At 37.3% G+C, this 21874-nt stretch overlaps 2 protein-coding genes across 3 annotated transcripts; both read left to right on the top strand.

The window, feature by feature from the left end:
• Positions 1–1136: 1136 nt before the first annotated feature.
• Positions 1137–4068, top strand: kctd14 (potassium channel tetramerization domain containing 14). Its single transcript, XM_055173703.2, has 2 exons — positions 1137–1294; positions 2816–4068. Exons 1-2 carry the CDS (start codon positions 1238–1240, stop codon positions 3479–3481), a joined length of 723 nt encoding a protein of 240 aa, XP_055029678.2. The 5' UTR covers positions 1137–1237; the 3' UTR covers positions 3482–4068.
• A 3251-nt stretch (positions 4069–7319) lies between these two features.
• Positions 7320–21456, top strand: ints4 (integrator complex subunit 4). 2 transcript variants are annotated; one of them, XM_073853847.1, is made up of 23 exons: positions 7320–7474; positions 7992–8186; positions 8282–8399; positions 8490–8596; positions 9929–10132; positions 10235–10285; positions 10446–10534; positions 10834–10954; positions 11515–11586; positions 11811–11985; positions 12079–12284; positions 12373–12515; positions 12588–12703; positions 14442–14575; positions 14653–14813; positions 16276–16369; positions 16650–16730; positions 16831–16961; positions 17047–17106; positions 17704–17866; positions 17950–18090; positions 20533–20653; positions 21201–21456. In XM_073853847.1, the coding sequence occupies exons 1-23, from the start codon at positions 7421–7423 to the stop codon at positions 21386–21388; spliced, it is 2925 nt and encodes a 974-aa protein (XP_073709948.1). In that variant the 5' UTR covers positions 7320–7420; the 3' UTR covers positions 21389–21456. The 2 variants fall into 2 exon arrangements, with proteins under 2 accessions (XP_073709948.1, XP_073709946.1); XM_073853845.1 differs by having other exon boundaries at positions 7325–7474; positions 7989–8186.
• Positions 21457–21874: the final 418 nt, after the last annotated feature.

Here is a 21874-nt window from a genome sequence, read left to right as displayed (position 1 = left end):
ACATTAACCAACCCTTTAGTAAAATGATAAGTTTAATACAAGCTTGAACCTGAAACTCAGAATCTTAGAGAAACTTTTATGAACCTAACTTTTTGCATAACTGTCATGGTTATCAAATAGCTTGGCATTGTGTTTTCAAGGGACACAAGAGTACGATTTTGTGTTGGTAGCAGAAACTACTGATATAGTAATGAATCTCAAGACATTTTCTAATGAAAAAGAAGTTAAAAGATCATCTTGTAGGCGTAGTGCTGTTCTTCCCCTGTGTTTTTTAATAATCTCTCAAATACGCATCATTCCGAAATAAATAGAAGTATTTCTATAAAAGGTTTATCATTTGCATGTGTTTTTAAACCTTGCACATGTTAACATTCAAGCCATTTTAAGCTATTTGAGCCCAAGAAAATGTTAAAACAAGTAGTTTTTTTGTGCGCACAGTCATAAGCGCACGCACGGAGACACAGCATATGCGCTTGACAGGACACATACACGCAAAATTATTTCAAAATATTACAGTGTTCTCATAAAAACAGTCATTTATGTCTTAAAGTGAACGCAAATATAGTTCAGAAAGAAATCAGATGTCTGTGTCAGTACATGGATCCGTGATTATTCTTTCGAAATTTGTGGTTTTATTGTGTTAATCAAACAAGACAAAAGGAAAACTTCCATAGCTTTAAAAAAGATTCATTACCGTATATGTAATTTATAGAATGGAGAAGACCGTTTTATTATTCATTTGTTTCTATTTCTGTTACTAAATACTGTTACACTGAAAAAAAATTTTTTTTAAAGTAAGGGGTTGCAATCAATTTATTAAAGCTACATTTAAACAAAAGTTTATTATTTTATTTTACTTTTTTTAAAATGTAGCTTAATGCAACCCCTTACCTTAACCACTTTGTTGTTTTCTATTTTCATAAGCATATAATTTATTGATTTATTCTTATTTTTTATTTCCTTTTTTGCTGACCTGAAAATTAGTGTAGGCTAGCTGATTAGACTCAAAAACGTATTGTAATCTGTTTAATCACTATTGTAAAATTATGTAATTTGAGAGTAGGCATTGAGGCACCATAATTCATCAAGGTCCACTCAGTTTAAAATTTCTGGCCCCGCCACAGGCTGTCACTCACAGTGTATAAGCGCGCGCACGTATCATGGGTGGATCTTATAAAGTTACACACCTGCTGAGAGCTGTCGACCGCTTGAAGAGCTGTGGTTTAAACTGCGCATTATGAGTTTACCAGACTATAAATCTACTGGAAAACAATCTACAGCACCCGTACATTCGGTAAGACTTATACAATACACGAATAAGTTATATTTTCGTCTTGATTAGTTTATTTGACGTAACAGCTGTTTAGCTATGTGTCACCCTTAAAACTTTATGTGGCGGTTCTCAGGGTTTGGATTTAACCTGTCAGGACTAGGTCTTAGTTATAGGACATGTAATAAAAAAACATACTTTTCAAAAACATTACTGGGGTGCATCCTGGTTTTATGCGCGTTATTTCTGCTTGAAACTTAGTTTTTGTGTGTATCATTGCGTAGTGGTGAAACTCGCTGTAGATCTTGGCAGCACCACCTTCAAAGCAAATAGTAAACAGAGCTGAAGGAAAACTTGAAGCTTTAAAAAAATAAGGAAGCTGGAAAACCTTTGAGCAATTCCCAAGTGAAAAAATACTATAGTAAAAAATAAATTTAGTAATTAATAATCACTATGTTACAATATATTACAATTTACTATATTCTGTAGTTATAACTAAATTGGAAAAAACAGAATATTTCCCATACCAAGGTTTATTTATGATTTTTTCCAGTTTACTATAGTGAGTACTATAATATACTACAGCATTTCATGTGGGTTTTCAATTTTAACTTATGTTGTTTACTGAGATGAAAATAAAGTTTTTAAAATCACAAATTTTCCACCAGGCCATTAAAAGCTCTCAAAGTGTAATAATAAATAAAAACCTATGGCATTAACTATAGTAAAATACTCCAATTGTACAATTTTCTTTGTAAATAGCATTTTATTTTTAATTTCTTTAAGCCCTGAACAATCTCAGAATACACGATCAAAAAAAAGTTTAAAAATTAATATATGTACTATTTAGGTACAGATATGTATACATTTGGTATCAATATGTTCCTCTGAGGTAGGACTGTCAAGGGATTAATCGCGATTAATCGCATGCAAATTGAAAGTTTGTTTTTGCATAATATATGTGTGTGTGCACTGTCTGTGTGTAAATATTTTGTATATATAAATCCAAACACACACACCCATGTATATATTTAAGAAACATTTATATATAAATGTAAATAAATAATATGTTTCTTAACATGTATGTGTGTATTTATACATAATAATTACACGCAATACACACACAAATATATTATGCAAACACAAACTTTTATTTTGTATGCGATTAGTCGCGATTAATCTTTTGACAGCCCAATATAAAATCTTTAGGTGCATAAGTGTACTTTTTAAAGGGTACTGCCCCAATGACAACAGGGGGCCATTTTTGACCATTTTTTCTGACAGTATATGTATTTTAGTCAATAATTTTGTATGTAGTTTAGTCCATAATGTAATTTAAAGTCCATTATGCATTGCATGGCATGACTTAGTTCATGTTCTCTAACTGTGTTTTAAGTCATTGCACCTAAACACTGTAGATCATCTGATGTTACTTCATCAAAGTTAGATCAGTTATAACAAATGTTGACCAATAACTTTCAAGCAATCAGATCAATCTACTTAGTTTGTTCTAAAACTTCAAGTGTCTGTTTTCTTCATCTCCAGAAATCTCAAGTTATACAGCTCAATATCGGGGGTCATGTCTTCTGCACCACCCTCGTCACCATTCGTAGGTTCCCAAACTCAACACTTGCAGACCTGTTTAATGGACCATCCAAACCTCGGATGGATTCAGAGGGTCGTTACTTCATAGATCGTGACGGGACTTACTTTGGGTATATCCTCGAGTACCTCAGAACAGAGAGCCTCCCAACTAAACACTTACATGAAGTGCACAAAGATGCGTTATACTACGACATCAAACCTCTGATCAAAGCCATCGAAGAGACGCCTCAGTTCTTTGGAGAGTCGGTGGGAAGACAGCAGTTCTTGACCTGTGTGCCGAATTACCGTGAAAACCTGGAGGTGATTGTTAAGGTAGCCAGAGCGGAGGCCATCGCCTCACGGTACTCTACAATAACCGTGTGTGTTGTCAGGACAGAAGAGGATTTGGTCAAATACAACGATGCCATTGACAGTCTCGGGTCTCCGAAAGAATCAGTGGTGAGCTTTGGTCCTTGGAAAGCTCCAGCTTCAGCAGAGGACCTGTTAGACTGCATCAAAATGGACATAGAAGCTAAAGGATATAATATTAAGATCCAGCCACACAACAAAGGGTTTCTCTTTAAGAGCCACAACTTCTTTTATAAACTGATTTTTACGTGGTGGTGATAGATGTGGGGACCAAGAATCAGGCAATTAAATATGCCATGCAAAAAGTGATTTTAAAAAGTGAATTAATGTTTTAACTATTAAGGGAATGTAAAATCTGATAGACTTCAATTTATTTTGACAGGAAGAATGACAGGATCTGTTTTTTATGACAGCATATAAGTATGATAGATTTTGTATCTGTAACTGGCCTTACTTGTTTAATATTGACTCTAGTTGTACTGTCCCTGCCCAGTAGCCTACATTTTCTGTATACTGTACATTGCTCATAATAATACAGTATCCCATACTTTTAGTGACATTTAATAACATTTATAACATTTGAATGTTGACACAGGTCTATTAATATTATGACTGTATACATTTGTGCTATGCATAAGTGATAATTATATGTGCTGCATTGTTTACTCCGGTTTTTCCCAAAACTTCCATATAAGAGGTAATGTTCCATAGACATTTCCAGAGAAAATGGTAGAGATAATGATTTCAAAATCCTCTAGGATTTGTTTGTACACTGTAGCTGTTGTTTCAATTCACAATGGCAGTGAAAAGTCAGCAGTAAATAAACATAATTTGATAAGTTTAAATGCTTGGTGTGACATTGTCTTACATCTACTAATTGCTACATATGTTTTGTTTAATGTTATTCTCTGTTAAGATTATATTATATTTGCTTACAAAAATATTGTTTACTCAATGTGTGGTGCATTTTGGGATTGAATAAGTGCACTTGCTAATGTCCAATATGATTTCAGACACCACTACAAAATGGCTGTCCCAAAATAGTGCACTATTTGGTATAGAGAGCTATTACCAACACAGCCCAGTTAATGTCTTCTTAAAATAATAATAATCTGTATTATTTCTTACTTGGGTCAAAATAAAATGAAATATTTTCGACCAACAATTTAACTTGTTTGACTCTGTGGACCCTGTACCGGGTCCAGAATTATTTTATTTTGACTTAATATAAAATATTCATTTAATTTTTAATGGTCTGTCATGGACCCAGTACCACATATGAGATACTGTTTGAAAGCTTATACTCTCTACTTTCTGCAGATATGCATCACTTTGAGATATGTTTTACTGTAAGAAAGTTATTTACACTTAATTTACACTATCACCCCCCCACACAATTTTTTATATGATTTAATATTCACATATTTCATATTTTTCAAGTATGGCAAACATGGGCAAGTCTTATATCAAATGAAAGCTCTCACTCTCAGGAATAAGGCTGCAGTGTTATTTTTGTTCTATTTTCATCACATATCCAACAATTGTCGAATGAATTATGAGGTAAAAAAATGGTCTTTTGTAAACATATGGGAAACTTGAGTGTGAACTGCCTCAGATGGCACAGATAGCCACAAATGATACACCATCTTTTCTCTTAGGTCCTACTCTAAACAATGAGTCCATTCACAGCATTTTCTTTGGTTGTGTGCATGAATAATCCCTTGCTATTTATTATATGTGCAAAACAAAAAATTAATTATATGAAAAATGTATTTTCGCACCCTTCAGTAAAATAAGAATAACTTTTGAATGCGACATGCTAAAGAGTTCATTCTTCTTTTGGGTGTTTACTGTCTGCTGCTGATAACAACCAGAACTGTCTGCAGTCTGCTAGAGCACCCAGAACCAGAGTTATACACTATCAGAGACAGTATTTACAACATAAAAAAAGAAAATTAGGTGTTTTATCATTAGAAAAACAACATAAATAACAATATTTGTCACAAACAGCAGCTTTTTATGTAACTTCAGAGGGTTTTCTGCAAAATGATATAAAGATATTGCATTTATTCCACTGTATGTGGGTATGGGAGCACTTCAAATATGTTTAGGCTGAAATTAAATACAAAAAGGGTATTATTCCTCCCATCAGTTGGAGTAAAATAACTTTTGCATATATAATGATTGAGAAAAAAATCCTTTTTCCTCTGTAAGCTGGCAATTGTTGGAATCAAACAAAACTGCAGGTTTCGTTACCACTCAGGGCCAGAGTTATACACTTTTAAATACAGACTTTAGAAAAAAAAACATCAAAAAGCGCCTATTTATTTTTGTGTTTATTAGAGGACTAACAACACATACAACAATGTTGAGCACTTTTAACAGTGTTTTATGTAATTTCAAAGGATTTCCTGTAAAATGATACCAAACTTTTGGATGTGCACCTCTGCTTGTGGGTATGAGAAGCTTTTGAAATTGGGTAGGCCAAATCCAGGCGAAAATCCCCAAAATAGCCTCAGAGCTGACATCAACAGTACTATACATTTTGTTTCTTAAGCTTATTAAATGGGAAATTTCACAAGACTTTTTTAAGGTGTCAAATAAATCTTTGGTGTCTCCAGAGAACGTATGTGAAGTTCTAGCTCAAAATACCATATAGACCGTTTTATCGGGCGCACGTGCGGTGACACGATAAGCGTCTGGTCTGAACTTTACTTCCGGTTTCTGTTCGTTTAATGGTCTGACTAGTTGCTGAAACTGAACTCTTAAACAAATACCTCATCGAAAATAACAAATGTTTTGGGTTCCTATGTAATCTATGTGTTGTTTATTTTGCTTGTTATATAAATAAACTACTTTAAAAGGACTTTGTTGTTATTTATTCTTTGCGGAGATTATCGGAAGTGTCGTGATGACCACGAAAGCCGCTTGTTTATGTTGTTACTGCTGAAACCGTCTTTAGATAATTTATTATGCATGTTAAAATTGCCACTTTGTAGGTGTAAGCAAAAATGTGCTGTTTTGGGGTGTGTCCTTTTAAATGCAAATGAGCTGATCTCTACACTAAATGGCAGTGTCATGTTTGGATAGTGCAGATTAAGGGGCGGTATTATCCCCTTCTGACATCACAAGGGGAGCCCAATTTCTTCTTTTTTCGTTTTTTTATTCATTCTAATATTCTTGGCAGTGAACATAGAAGGGCAATACAGTATCAATTACTTACTTATATCAAATATGACAAATACAATAGACATATATAGAAATTCACATTGAAATGGATATAAAATATTACAAATTTAGTCAAATGACAGATTGAAGGCTTTACAGTAAAGTCTTTTTTGCTTTGTTATTTCTTTTAATCTGTACAGGTAGTGATTTAGTTCTATTTTAAAATGAGTAAAGTTTTTTCACAGCCCATTTACATTTATGGATAAAGAATTTTACATATTAATTAACAAATTCAAAATGTAGCATATTTTTAAATCAATAGAACCATCACAAAAAAATGAAATGCTCTTTTCATTAAATTGTATATTAATGTTAGTACTATTTTTAACAAAAAAAGCCAAATCACACCAAAATAATTTTGTGTAAATACAATTATAAAAACAAATGGACAATGCTCTCATTTTCTCACATTTCAGGTCAATAAGGGGAGCCCAATTCCAATTACCTATTTTTACATGCTTGCAAAATAGTTTACCAAAACGTAGTTACCAAAACGTAGTTTCATATTTTCTAGGTTGATAGAAGCACTGGGGACCCAAGCTGGAAGACCAGCTGACTCACCAGCTTGACCAGCTAAAGCTGTTATTAAAGCTATATTATCTGTAAAGACCCCTCGCAGGAAATCGTTCATCTTTGGCATTTACATTGTGTTTTTCATAGGTATATTCAAGTTGTCCATTCAATTATTATCAGTATTTCTGTTCTCTTTTGCAATTTATGACTGGCTCTTTTACGTAGGACTGACTTCGCACTAAGTGCACTGCAGTGTTGTTAAAACTAAATAGTTATTTAATAAAAATAAATAACTATTAAAAGCTAAATAATATCAATAACCTTTGGTGTATTTTCTGCAGGTCCTCCGTCCATGTAGTGGCGCTGTTCTCGTGCAGTATTGTGAACGCGTTACGTGAAGAAGCGCTGTAGGCGTTTACTGCGCATGTCAGCTGCGGCCTCGCATAAACAGCAGCAATGGCAGCTCATCTGAAGAAAAGGGTTTATGAGGAGTTCTCTAAAGTAGTTCAGGTGAACACATGAATTTTTATAAATGCGTATCATGATAGATCAGGCTATTACGATAACCACGTAACGTAACCTTACACGACGATAGGAGATGCAATCGTAGCCTTTAGCGCCTGTGTGATATTTACTGTCCTTCTGAAAACATCACAGTAATTCTTAGGGATTTAATGTTTATAATGGGAACTGTAATGGTGTCTGTATGCATGTTCTGGTAATGTGTTGGGTTTTATTGTGGGCTGTCATACGGTGGGGACCACAACATGAATTAAATAAAGCCCAAACACACTACATAAAGGGATTGTGTAATGGTTTTAAACAGCTAGTAATGGTATTCGTAATGGAAACCAATTTGTAACTGTTACTATGCTTCTGATGACACGTACACAAATATTTACTGTTTCTTTATTTACAGTCTATTTTAGTCAGCTGAAACATGAGTTGTATAGCATATGCACTATTTATATGTCTAAGTTATTTATATATGCATATTTAACACAGATCTTAATGTTGTTTACAGCAGGTGTCTCTTGAAGAGGTTCCAGCGAAAAAGCTTCGGCTGACCAAACCCAGTAAATCAGCAGCTCTTCATGTGGATCTGTGTAAAGCCAGCAGCCCGACAGACGCCCTACAGCACCTGCTGAGTTTCGCACGCAAGCCGGTGGAGGCGGAGAGCGTGGAGGGAGTACTGCGTATACTGCTGGAACATTATTATAAAGTAAAGAGCCATGTTATAAAGCTTGCGAGTTGTCCAAGATACACAGATTTTGTTAAGATGAAATAACAACTTAAGTGTGGTAATGTGGTCCGCAGGAGTCTGATAATTCTGTCCGGTTGAAGATTGCGTCTCTACTGGGTTCACTGTCAAAGACACAGGGTTTCTCTCCGGACTGCATAGTGGATGATGTTGTAAACACTCTCAGCAATGAAAGTAAGTCATTATTTTCTGTGTTTATTTGTGTAGTAGATTATAGTAAGTGTAAATGTGTGTTTGTGTTAAGTTTCTTCTTTCTTTTTTCAGAGTCTCATCAGGTTTTGGCTCAGCTGTTGGATACTCTTTTGATTATTGGCACTCAACTCCCAGACAAGACTGCAGTTATTCAGAGGCTTATTGATCTAGCATGCAAGGTAAAGATTATTTCCGTGACTTTGGACTTTCTAGCATGTGTAGCCCTTTTCACACAGAGATTACAGAAAATACACAGAAAATGCTTCTGGGATTTTCCAGGATCGTTTGATTTTTGGTTGATTCGTACTGCCAATGATTTCCCAGAATCTGTGCGTGCATTCACACACATACCGTAAAGATCCCGTAAAGACACGTGACGTAAATTTGAATTCCTGCACTTGGTATTTTTTTTCCACAGCGTCTGAAATTTGCTAATTATCCGTGTTTTCTCTCTTGAGAAACCGTGCTCATGCATTTTTGTATGTGAAAAGATCATAAGAATGATGCGCTGTTCTGTCATGCTGGTGGATGCGTGGATAGCCGACATTTGTCGTCATAAAAGTTGATCTGCATTTAAAGGAACACGCCCACATTTTGGGAATTTAGCTTATTCACTGTATCCCCCAGAGTTAGATAAGTCCATACATACCTCTCTCATCTCCATGTGTGCTGTAACTCTGTCTGACGCAGCTCCTGCTAGCTTAGCTTAGCACAAAGACTGGAAGTGAATGGCTCCAGCTAGCATACTGCTCCCAATAAGTGACAAAATAACGCAAACATTTTCCTATTTATGTGTTGTGATTTGTATAGTCACAACGTGTACAAATAACAAGGTCATATGAGACACACCCATCTTTTACCAGTATACATACTGGGAACTATATTCTCGGAAGGCGAAGCACTGCTACCTGGGCGGAGTGATTTGCTCGCAGCACCCGAGAAGCCCCCTGGGGAGCAGCAGAGAGTTCGGTCAGAGTTGTGCAAATCACTCCGCCCAAGTAGCATTATTTTGTCACTTATTGGGAGCAGTATGCTAGCTGGAGCCATTCACTTCCGGTCTTAGTGCTTAGCTAAGCTAGGGGGGCTGCGTCAGACAGAGTTACAGCACGCACGAAGATGAGAAGGTATTTATGGACTTAACTTTGGGGGATACGGTGAATAAGCTAAATTCCCAAAATGTGGGCGTGTTCCTTTAAATGCAGATCAACTTTCATGACGACAAATGTAGGCTATCCACACTGAAGCTGAGATCTTACAAATGTGGGTGTGTTCCTTTAAATCCCTGTGTCAAAGAGCTGAACCATAACTTCTTGTTGCGATTACATGCACGTCCGCCCTACGGCATTATTTCTACGCCTTGTTCACACAGTATGTTACGGGTCCTCTTTACTGGAGCGATCCCAGAACATTGTTTGTGTTCACACAGAAGCCTCTTTGCCGATTTAACGGAAATTTTCAAAGTGCTGTGTGAATGGGGTTTGTGATACAGTATTTTTCACATGTCTCCTCAGCATCTGTCAAGCACATATTTTGGGGTGAGGAACAAGTGTTTGCCGCTGTTGGGCTGTCTGGGGACGGTAGATAAACCTCTCAGTAAAGAGACTGATCCTGGACCAGCAGGACAGATGTCATCCGTACGGGACGTGCAATGTGTCATCAGTGACTTCTTCCAGGACCAAGACCCTCGTGTCCGCTCAGCTGCCATTAAAGCCATGGTACACTAACCTTAACCCTAGCCTAAACTCTCCGTCTCTGTGATATCATTCTGGTTAAACAGCATTGAATGCAGTTTGTTTGTGGGGGGTTTTCTCTTTCAGCTGCAGCTACATGAAAGAGGAATGAAAATCCAACAGAATATTTATAACCAGGTAAAAAACTTTAACATTTATGCATTTGGCAGATCCTAAGCGATATATGATGCATTCAAGGTATACCATTTTATCAGAATGTTTGTATCCTAGGATTGAACCCACAACCTATTAGGCTGCTAACACAATGCAAGTTTAATGTGTCTCCTCTCTTTGTCAGGCCTGTAAGCTCTTGAGTGATGATTATGAACAGGTTCGCTCAGCGGCTGTACAGATGGTTTGGGTCCTGAGTCAGCTTTACCCTGAAAGGTAAAGGGGCTGTTTATACTCAGAGATTGTTGTGTTAGATATGCTTTGTGTTTTGGACATTGTTTTATTCTGTCTCATCCACACTTTCATATTTCTCCCCATCTAACACCAAATTTGGGATGACCAGATTAAGATATACATCCAAAATGCAGGGTGCTTGTGGCCCCCAGTTGAACATTTTTGTTTCTTATGCATGCTTTGCTTGTCTCATATGTTAGGACTAACCTGATTTAAATTCAAAATCTCAGGAGGGTGTTGATGTAATATTAAAATGTAATTCAAGTTTGTTTCCCACACAGCATTGTTCCCATCCCATCGTCCAATGAGGAGATCCGACTGGTGGACGACTCATTTGGGAAGATCTGTCACATGGTCAGTGATGGATCATGGGTAGTCAGGGTGCAAGCTGCTAAGCTGCTGGTAAGTTTTGGGTTTTGCAATGGGTTATCTTGAAATTGGTTTCTTAAAGGGGTCATAGCATGTTTTTCCATGTTTAAGTGCTATAATTGGGTCCCCAGTGCTCCTATCAACCTAGAAAATGTGAAAAAGATCAACACAGGAACTTAGTTTTGGTAAGCCAGTTTTTGCAAGCATGTGAAAAATTAGGTCGTTCAGATTTCGCCAGTTTTGTGAGGTCGGTAGCAAGGCCAATTACAATAATACAATAATTTTTTACAATAATAAAAGAGAGAGCGAGAGAGAGAGAGAGAGAGAGAGAGAAAGCACAATTGAGTTTCAATTGCAACAAACCACCCTCATTGCGATCATTGTATGCATTTCATCCGCTCATTTGCATTTTAAAGGACACACCCAAAAATGGCAAATTTTTGCTCGGACCTACAAAATGGGAATTTTAACATGTTATAATAAATTAACTGTGGGATATTTTGAGCTAAAACTTCACATAAGCTCTTATTTTCATCTACAAAACTCAAAATATGACCCCTTTATTAACTTGGTTGTCTCTTTGTTTTTTTTAGGGCTCTATGCTTCAAGTCAGTCCTCATTTCCTGGAGCAGACTTTGGACAAGAAACTGATGTCAGATCTAAGGGTATTTTCACACAAATATGGCAAAAATCATGCAAGCAAATTCTGTTTAGTATGGAAATTAAAATCGCTTTCACGTCACTTTCACATCAGCTATTGGTTGTGCAAACAGATAGCCCCGCCCCAAACTCCCACACAATGCAAATAAAACAACATTTTGAGCCACAGTGTTTATAAGAAAATGCACAAATGGATTATTTAGCTTTGTTTTGCATAACAAAATTTCAGAGAAAGCGCACCGCTCATGAGCGAGCTAAAGAACTGTACGCGTCCGGAGAGTTCTCATCTGGACGACGTTGGGCCGATGATGCTCCCAAAGAGAAAGTGGATACTTCAGGTGTGAATCTCATCGACTCTGGAGCCTGTGGGGCTTTCGTTCACGGGCTGGAGGATGAAATGTATGGTATGTACTAGTTTAATACTTGGTCAACATCTTTGGGGGGGATTTAACACTTTGTCTTTAGATGTTTGATATCGTGCTCATGTTTTGTCACAGAGGTGCGTATCGCTGCAGTAGAAGCTCTCTGTTCGCTCGCTCAGTCGTCGACCAGCTTCGCAGAAAAGTGTCTGGACTTTCTGGTAGACATGTTTAATGATGAAATCGAGGAGGTGCGACTGCAGTCTATCCACGTGTTGCGGCAGATCTCCACACACATCACCCTCAGAGAGGACCAGCTGGACACTGTGCTCGCAGTACTGGAGGTACGACACCAGAGGACGCATTGATATAGATGACACTGTTTGTGTCCAATGCAAAATGCTACATGTTTTAAAGCGCATGTTTTTTTAGGACTCATCGCGGGACATCCGTGAGGCTCTGCACGAGTTGCTTTGCTACACTAACGTCTCCACTAAAGAGTGCATCCAGCTGGCCCTGCTGGAGCTCCTGAAGAACCTCAGCAAATACCCGACTGACCGCAACTCGGTCTGGAAGTGAGTTTTGGAGGACGTTGCTCTCTCTTCCTCAATCTCTTTTTATCTCTTTCACCACTTATTTCATTCCAGGTGTTTGAAGTTCCTCGGTGCCCGACACCCGACTCTTGTGTTGCCGATTGTTCCAGAGCTTCTGAGCACTCATCCGTATTTTGACACCCCAGAACCAGACATGGATGACCCTGCCTGTATCCTGCATATCTGACATGACAGCAAACCCATGAGATTTAAACATGCATTTACATGACCTGTCAAAGTTTTGGGCACTGGATTTATTTTGGGAATAAGTGAATGAAAAGCAGCCAAACGTTTAGCCTGCATGAGAACTCTATCAGTACTGTTTGAGAAACATCCCATCATGCTCCTCATGAAAGGAAGATGTTTGCACAATTATATTTTTGACAACAAATTGAATTTAAACCATTTAGATCTTTAGTTCGAACTGTTATGAGAAACATTTTAGTCAAGTGACCCTAAAGAGCACCTATTGTGCCCAAGTCTTAGGTGTGCCCAAGCTCGAAATAACCCACAGATCATTTATTATAGCATTTCCAAAATGCCTCTATTTGGGTGGGAGCAAACACCTGCTGTTTTTATGTCTGTACCTTTTAATGCAAATGAGCTACTGCTCCTCACTCCCTTGCCAAAAGAGACGCTGCAGGCAGGGCTTTATCAGTGTGACATCACATTAACAAGTGAATCAAAACAGCATGGTTTAATGGGGATTAAAAAGGAGTGGGTGGATTTTTTTATTGTAGGGTGGTTGTGTTCACACTGCTAACACACATTTATGTCCAAACACCTTGTAAAAGTGGATTTTGCATAATAGGTGCCCTTAAACCTTTAAACAGTAGTTTACAGTACGTTTATAGTTGAAATAGTAATGTAAACTAACTTGAGATGCACCGATATTAACATTTTCTACCGATAGCCAATTATTCAGTTATTTGACGATACAGATCGTTTTTTGGTTATATGAACTAAATTCTGAAGATTTAATTTTCTGAATGTTATGACAATTAATTATGAACATTTAACTAGTGATATAAAATAAGAAGAAATCCTCAGAAATAGCGGAAGAAATTTTAGAAAAAAGGGGATCCAAGGCACTCTTCGTATTAAAAAAAGAGATATATAAAGCCTAAAAAAAAACATTAAACCGGGCAGCAATCCACGCGTAGCGGCAGTTTACTGTATTTTTCGGACTATAAGTCGCACTGGACTATAAGTCGCATTTATTCAGAAAATTTTTTTTTTCGGCTGCATATTTTACTAATTGCAGTTCATAATCTGCAGAATAGGATTTTCTTTTGGGGGCATTTTGTTTGTGTTAAGTCTTTCTCAGTTGTCTTTAATTTCAGTTAATTTTTTCAAGGGTGGGCTAGAAGAGCAGCATAAAACGCCCTCTGGTGGCTGTAGACCGTAATGTTTTATATTGGTTCATGTTAATTTTGACATATAAGTCGCACCTGACTATAAGTCGCAGGACGCAGCCAAACTATGAAAAAAGTGCGACTTATAGCCCGGAAAATACGGTAATGTTTTTTTTAAATGTTATGTAGCCATGTTTAAATAGGGGCTTTTTATGAAACTTTTTTGAATGGAAGAGTGCCTTGGATACCTTTATTGACATTAAACTAGTGATGTTTCTTTACATTATAAACGGAGCTCAAATTCATTGCTCTTTTGATTGACAAGATATATTGGCCTTAACTATCGGCTGTTTTTAAACGATGGCGCGAAAAATTGCTTTTATCGACCGATACCAATTATGGGCCAATATTTTGGTGCATCTCTAGAAATAACAAAGCATATTAGGAATTTTTATTTATTACAAATTTGCAGTAAAGAATAATGATATTTTGTGCACCGAGATCAGTTTAGGTGTCTTTTTAGTTGCTGTTCTCCTGATCAGTGTTTATTCAGACATTGCTGTATTAGTGCTGGTGTTCAACGCCGCCAAATCCTGTCCCACAATGCCAGCGTTGTTCTCCGATCACACGTTTCGCCACTACGCTTACCTGCGTGACAGCCTGTCCCACCTGGTGCCACATCTCCGGGTAAGAAACCTGATCAAATGATTCGTGTCAATAAACAGCTATTTGATCCTCATTTGTTTTCTTATCTTCTCTATCAGCTGCCGGGCAGGAAGCAGACTGCTGGTTTGGAGACTTCAGGTGTGGCTTCGGGCAGTCTGGAGTCTGCACAGAAGTTTCTGCAGGACAGTATCATTCGCGTCAGCGCCCTTCAGAACCTGGAGTCTCCTGGAGCTCAGGATCTGCTGGAGTTTACGATCAGGTTCAAACCATAACTCAAATGAAGTTTAGTTAACTTAAGTTCGGGAGGAGCATGGTCATGCAATCCAACCAATTAGGGGAAGCGTTCGACACTATACGCAATACAAATGATTTTTTATTCAAATTATTACTCTACCAGGCCGTCAGGGCAGCAGTGATTTGGCGACATTTACAGTACATTAAAACATTAGGATAGGTGAAGAAAAGTAACCGATCCACCATTGCAAACACAGTTTAGAACAAACAAGAAGACAACAAAGAACAGGAATCAAACATTATGGTAAAGAACATGCTCCACAGCTTTATGTTCTTGGAAGAAGTAAAAATTTAAGAAGAAAAACGATAGTGTGTGTGCAAATGCTGTCTATTTCCTTTGTATAATTGTTTATAGTGGAGTGTCCTGTCTAAATATTTTCACACGCATGCACTGTTGTACGGTCTCAAATTTTGGGCTGCATGCGGACGGTCGCGGACATACACGAAAATTACGTCATGCGGACAGCGCACATACACGGACATCCCTAGTATACTTTCGGCTTTACTCTCTGTTGGTATATCTGTCCCATTTAAAGAGGGGGCGTACTCTGGGTTCGGGCTAATATTTTGAGCTCAGAGTGCTCCTCTTGGACAGCACACCAAATATGCTTTAACATGTAATCGATAGGGTAATAAGATAATGCAAACTCGTAAATTAAACTTTTAAAGCAAATGCACACCTGTTATTACACATCAGGGTTCCTACGGGTTTGGAAAAGTATGGAAAAAACAAATCATAGAATGGAAAATATTTACGTTTCCAGACTATTGTGCCCACTTCGTTTTCTAAATGTAAAATTAAGAATTTCTAAATCTATATAATAAATAAAAAATATTATATATGTAATCATTTTTTTATGCCGTTTGGATCAGTCTGCCAGCACTGCCAAAAGATCGTTTTGACACTTGGATCTTATTAGTTTAGAATGACATGAGGGATAGAAAATTTTTGGTGGGTAAATTAATAACCCTTTAAAAAATTTGTGACTGGTTTAGCATTTTGTTTGTTAAGGTCACAAAATTTTAATATATAATTTCTAAATATTCCCATCTAGCTGTCTAGCTATTTTCCTATCCTAATAAAAGGCAAAAAAAACCACACCAATACTAAATGTTTAGAATGTAACATACTTGTTAGCCGTTTTATTTATCAGAATTTAGAGGGAACAAGTTAAATATGGTCGGGAAAATATGTAGGGAAGTCTGGAAATTTGAGTCTGGAAAAGTATGGAATTTTGAAATGAAAATTGTGTAGGAACCCTGAGTATAATGAAAGATTTAAGATTCTCAAATATTTTAAAGCAATAAGCAATGAGTGGCTGTGCATTACCACCATTACCACTACATCTCTATTAAGCAATGTCATTTTGTAAGATCTCCAAAAAGAAAATTTGTCGTTGCAATGATTTTTGTTTGTTCGCATGCAGAGATCTGCAGCGGCTAGGCGAGCTGCAGACAGAGTTGGCTGGATCTGCAGATTTCTGTGCCACGTACCTGCGCTGCCAACTGCTGCTTACCAAGGTCACTACAAATACTACACCACTATACAAGTGCTGAGACTCCAATATTACATCTACTTTCCATCACATGGCTTTATCTAAAATTATTTACAAAAGAGGAACATCTCAAGCAAGTCTTGCATTACTACAAACACTTGTGCAATATCGTAACCTTTACCAGAATTTTCATGCTTACTTATTCATGCTTTTATTACTACTATGGCCGTTTATTAACGCATAATATATTCAAGGCTTCACATCACAGTGCCAATGAGAAATGTTTGTTTTCGGTTTATTCCCAGGCTCTCCAAGAGAAGTTATGGACCATGGCTGTTCCTCTGTGTCTTAAACAGAATGCCAAAGTATCGACAGCTGCACGACAGGTAGTCCTGTGCAACAGCAACAAACCCAAATCTCAATGTCTTGAAGCTTTGCGTTTTATTACTCATGTTCTTGGCCTATGTTTGTTTATCTGAATGTCAGATCCTGGATGAGACATACAAACTAGAGTTCCTGTACAGCGGACTGGAGACGCAACAGATCGCCACTATCCACAACGTTCGTCTGCAGGCGAAAGCGTTACAGCTCATCCTTACGGCCCGATCCAAACGAGGGTCAGCACTTTGTCACAAACACTTTTTTTAATACAATAAGACCTCAAAGATGTAAGACTTATCATCTATCTCTTTTTTATAACAGAGTTGATCGTGTTCTTGGTGTTTGTGAGAAATTCTTACAAGATGTGGAGGCGTTTCAGAGGTGAAGAACTTGTTACTAGGGCTGTCACAATGATTAAATAATCGCAATCGCAATGATTTCCGATCACCACAATGATTGCACATCTCTCTAAAAAACACAAGGGGGAGTTGCAGGAATTTTTTTTTTTTTTAACATTACAGGCATGTGGTCCAGTACATGACCTCAGTAGGATTGGCTACTATTTAAGGCCTGTTCTGGGATAGTTTATTTTGATTACATTTTTATTTTCATTAATTTATCAGACACTTTATTGTGTGTATTGCTTATGAAGAACTTTCAGTTTTTGAAAGATATATATTAATTAAATAATGACTTTTAAATATGTGTTATGTGTATTAATATTTACTGCCAGGTAAACCTTGCAAAAGGTTTCATTTAAATAATCACAACATTGTGTGAAAATTATTTCATGAACAAACAAAAATGTATAAGAATTAAATGTCAAAGCAAATAAAACATCATAATCGCCACAATTGAATAGACAATTAACCATCAGACAAATTTCATAATCGTGACAGCCCTACTTTTTACCCAGATAAGTTGTGCTGTAATGCATTTGGCATGTTAAGAGTAACCCGAGTCTCTTCATGTTTTCAGGCTGTTCGTGACAGAATTACCACATTTCCAGGACAGTTTTGTGGAAAAACTCTTGGAGTTGATGCCCAGGCTGGTGGCCTGTAAACCCACTGATCTTGTTAAAATTCTTCAGACCACACTGCGACAAAGCAGATTTATTCATCTCAAACTACCCGAGCAGATTTGTAGATTCGAGATGTTTAAAAAAAACTGCCTTTATTGTTGAACAGTCATATGTTAGTGTATCTTATTTTGGTTTACCAGATTCACAGGGCATCGGCGACAATTATAGAGCCGACAGGAGAATCGGACAATCCTTTAAGATTCACTTCTGGTCTGGTGGTGGCATTAGATATCGACGCTACTCTTGAACATGTGCAGGATCCACAGACAACAGTCAAAGTGCAGGTCAGAGTCCTTCAGATCATATTAGACATTCGTAAAAAATCTAACCAAACTAATCTGGATGCATAATGATTTCTTGGGAATTTTGGAAATATTCCAAGTTGGAAAATGTAAGAAATTAAAGGATTACTCCACTTTCTTAAAAAAAGAAAATCCAGATAATTTACTCATGTAATCCAAAATGTTTATCGTTTTCTTTCTCGTTCAGTCAAGAAGAAATTAAGGATTTTTCTCAATTTATACCACGGGTCTGTTGAATGCTGTATTCTAATTGGCTGAGAAATGTTCTGTGGGTATGCATTAATTTCGGATAACCGCACACCTAACTTGTAAAATGTCTTAAAAATAGGCACCAGAGCAAGGTTTGTGGTAATCGTGGTATAAGAGGAATAATTTACTCCGGTCCTTTGATTATTTAAAAATAACGCACACCCGCGTCGCGTCGTGCCGCATTGCACCCTAATATTTGCATAAGGGTCAGCAAAATTATTGTCATTTTCGGCAATAAAAAAAAAGTAATTTTAAACCACAACTTCTCGTCTTGCACCAGCAGTACCTACTGAAAAATCCAGCTTAGACCAACATAAGCTGGTATTGCTGGTGTAGCAAGCTGGTCTAGCTGTGTTTTGGTCACTTTTTAAGCTGGTTTAGCTGGACTTAGCTGGTCAGGCTGAAAGACCAGCTGACCCATCAGCTTTGCCAGGTTGGGAGAATCAGCTTAGACCAGCTACTGCCACCTTAAACCTGTTAAAACCAGCTACCAACTTATGCTGGTCTTTGCTGGATTTTTCAGTTGGGCTGTGACACACCAGCGCGACTTCACTTAATTGCGTAATCACATGGAAAGGTCACGCGTTACATATGTGATATGCACATTGTGGATAATTTTAAACAATAAACTGACATTAAGACATTAATTATTATCAATACACATACAACAACATCCGAGCGGTCCTCTTTCTCCACACTTGTTAACACTGGGGCGGAAGTTTCGCATACGTCATGCATGACCTTTCGACGTGCTTATGTAAGGCAAGTCACAGGGCTGGTGCAAGACGAGAAGTTGTGGTTTAAAAGTGCGTATTTTTTATTTTTCTAGCTGAAAATGAATATTGTTTCACTAGATAAGACCCTTATGACTCATTTGGGATTGTTAAGAGTCCTTTGAATCTGTGTTGAAACTGCAATTTTAAACTGAATTAAAAATGTTGAGGTCCAATAAAGTTTATTAAAATCAGAAAAATCCTGCAATGTTTTTTCTAAAAAATATATATATATAAATAATAATCTCGACTGAACAAGGAAATACTTAAAGGAATATTCAATTTTCTTAAAAGAAAAATCCAGATAATTTACTCACCACCATGTCATCCAAAATGTTGATGTCTTTCTTTGTTCAGTCCAGAAGAAATTATGTTTTTTGAGGAAAACATTGCAGGATTTTTCTAATTTTAATGGACTTTAATAGAGCCCAACATTTAATACTTAACTCAACACTTAACAGTTTTTTTCAACGGAGTTTCAAAGGACTATAAACAATCCCAAACGAGGCATAAGGGTCTTATCTAGCGAAACGATTGTCATTTTTGACAAGAAAATAAAAAATATATACTTTTAAACCACAACTTTTCGTCAAGGTCCGGTCCAGCGCGACCTAACGTAAATGCGTAGTGACGTAGGGAGTTCACGTGTTACATATATAAAACGCACATTTGCAGACCATTGTAAACAATAAACTGACACAAAGACATTAATTAGTATTAGTTGACATACAACAACGTAGGAACGGTCCTCTTTCAAGACGCTTGTAAACACTGGGGCGGAGTTTCGCGTTCGTCCTCTGTGACCTCTTGAAGTCATGACGTATTGCGGTGACGTAGTGGGGTCAGCTGGCGCATCACGAGAAGTTGTGCTTTAAAAGTGTATATTTGTTATTTTTATTGTCAAAAATGACAATCGTTTTGCTAGAAAAGACCTTTATGCCTCGTTTGGGATTGTTATTAGTCCTTTGAAACTCCGTTGAAAAAAACTGTAAAGTGTTGAGTTAAGTATTAAATGTTGGGCTCTATTAAAGTCCATTAAAATTAGAAAAATCCTGCAATGTTTTTCTCAAAAAACATAATTTCTTTCAGTTATACTTTAAAGGAAATTTTGGGAAATGTATACAATTTGTATCACATACTAAACATTTGCTTTCACGAAATCTGACTCGTCTTTATCCATGTGCTACAATTCCCATATATTCCTGTGTATTTTCCATGGAAAGTTTCCAAAATTCCCATAATTTTGCAACCCTATTAATGATACCATTTGTGATTCTCTTATCTTTTATTTTGCTAACATATTTATTCATTCACAAATATGCCTACACTGATGTGCTTGCAGCCAGTAAGGATGTCAGAATTGAATTGCAATCATCATATTTCTTTTTCTTATAACTCACAGGTGCTCTATCCAGATGGACAGTCGCATATAATTCATCCCAAACCTGGAGATTTCAGAACCCCGGGACCTGGACGCGTACGACTCGTCACACAGGTTTATCTTTCGCATTCAGCCTGGACAGGTGAGCCCTTTGTGCTTTTTCAATCTGATAGTTTTAGACGTGGGCATATATTAGGACTTGAGTTCACTCCTTTATACAGAAGCCATCTTTGCATGTTTTCCTTGTATAAAATATTGTTGCTGACAGCATGGGCACAAATCCGTCTCTGCTGGTAACAAACAGTGTGGAGCGATCACAGTTTCATAGATATAAATAGTACGGTAGTCCAGTGAGGCTTCGGTCGTGCTTCAGTTATTTTATATCTGTGTGTAAGAGACCAGCAGAATGTTAAGCACCTCAGCTGGGGCTAAAGAAACAGTTCTGCTTTGGAATAAAGCATTTACGTCGACTTTAAACATTCCTGATTTTATTCTGCACAGTTCATCACTACATGTTTATCCCAAGATTGGTCTTTATAATATTTTATTGAAATGTAATAACTTGCACCATCTCTGAAATTTATGTTCCTGTTCGTAGCTCTCACTGGTCAGAGTAGCAGCGTTGAAAACAGTTTTGCTTATGTTGCCGGTGTTGGCTTGGCCTAATTTCACCATATTTTTACCCTCAGAGCCATGTCAGATCGAGGTACGGTTGCTTCTGGCCTACAGCTCCAGCAGCAGTAAATTATCTGCTCCTAAACCTGCGTGGAACGACAGCGTGGATGGACTCCCCGTCACCGAGAGCTCCATCGAGGGCACAATCCACCTCAGCAAACCTGTCAAAGTCTTCATCATGCCAAAACCAGCTCGCCGCTAACCTCTGTACAGTTGTTTTTTGCTCAAAAAATACTTTTTATCTAAAATAAATAGTTTTTGTTAACTTTGTATCACTTGTGTTTGTTGTGATATTATCCAGTCAACAACCGAGCACAGATTAAACCTGCTTTTTTTAAGCTGTAGTCTGTTGTTTTTGCAGTACAACCAGAACTAAATGGGCGTGCAAAAATGAAAGCGACTTTACAAACCCTCCGTCCACCCGCCCTCTTTATGCCATTGGTCAGACAAGCAATGTTTTTAAAGCCACAGTGTTGACGCTCTTCAGGTAGACAAGCTTGCAGTGTTTTACTTAAAGGAACACTATGTAGGATTGTGGCTAAAACTGGTACTGCAATCACACACCTGGTGGCCAATATACCAAACGACAACATAAACATCAGTTGAGGGCTGCAACTCCACTTTTTAAATGACATTATCCTGACCATACCACTGTTGTAAGTGTTATAAGTATTTGAAATGAAAATGA

Source organism: Misgurnus anguillicaudatus, chromosome 15, assembly GCF_027580225.2.
Source record: "Misgurnus anguillicaudatus chromosome 15, ASM2758022v2, whole genome shotgun sequence".
Classification (NCBI taxonomy): domain Eukaryota; kingdom Metazoa; phylum Chordata; class Actinopteri; order Cypriniformes; family Cobitidae; genus Misgurnus; species Misgurnus anguillicaudatus.
The sequence above is the reverse complement of the archived record's forward strand: the minus strand, read 5'-3'. Positions and strand labels throughout refer to the sequence as shown.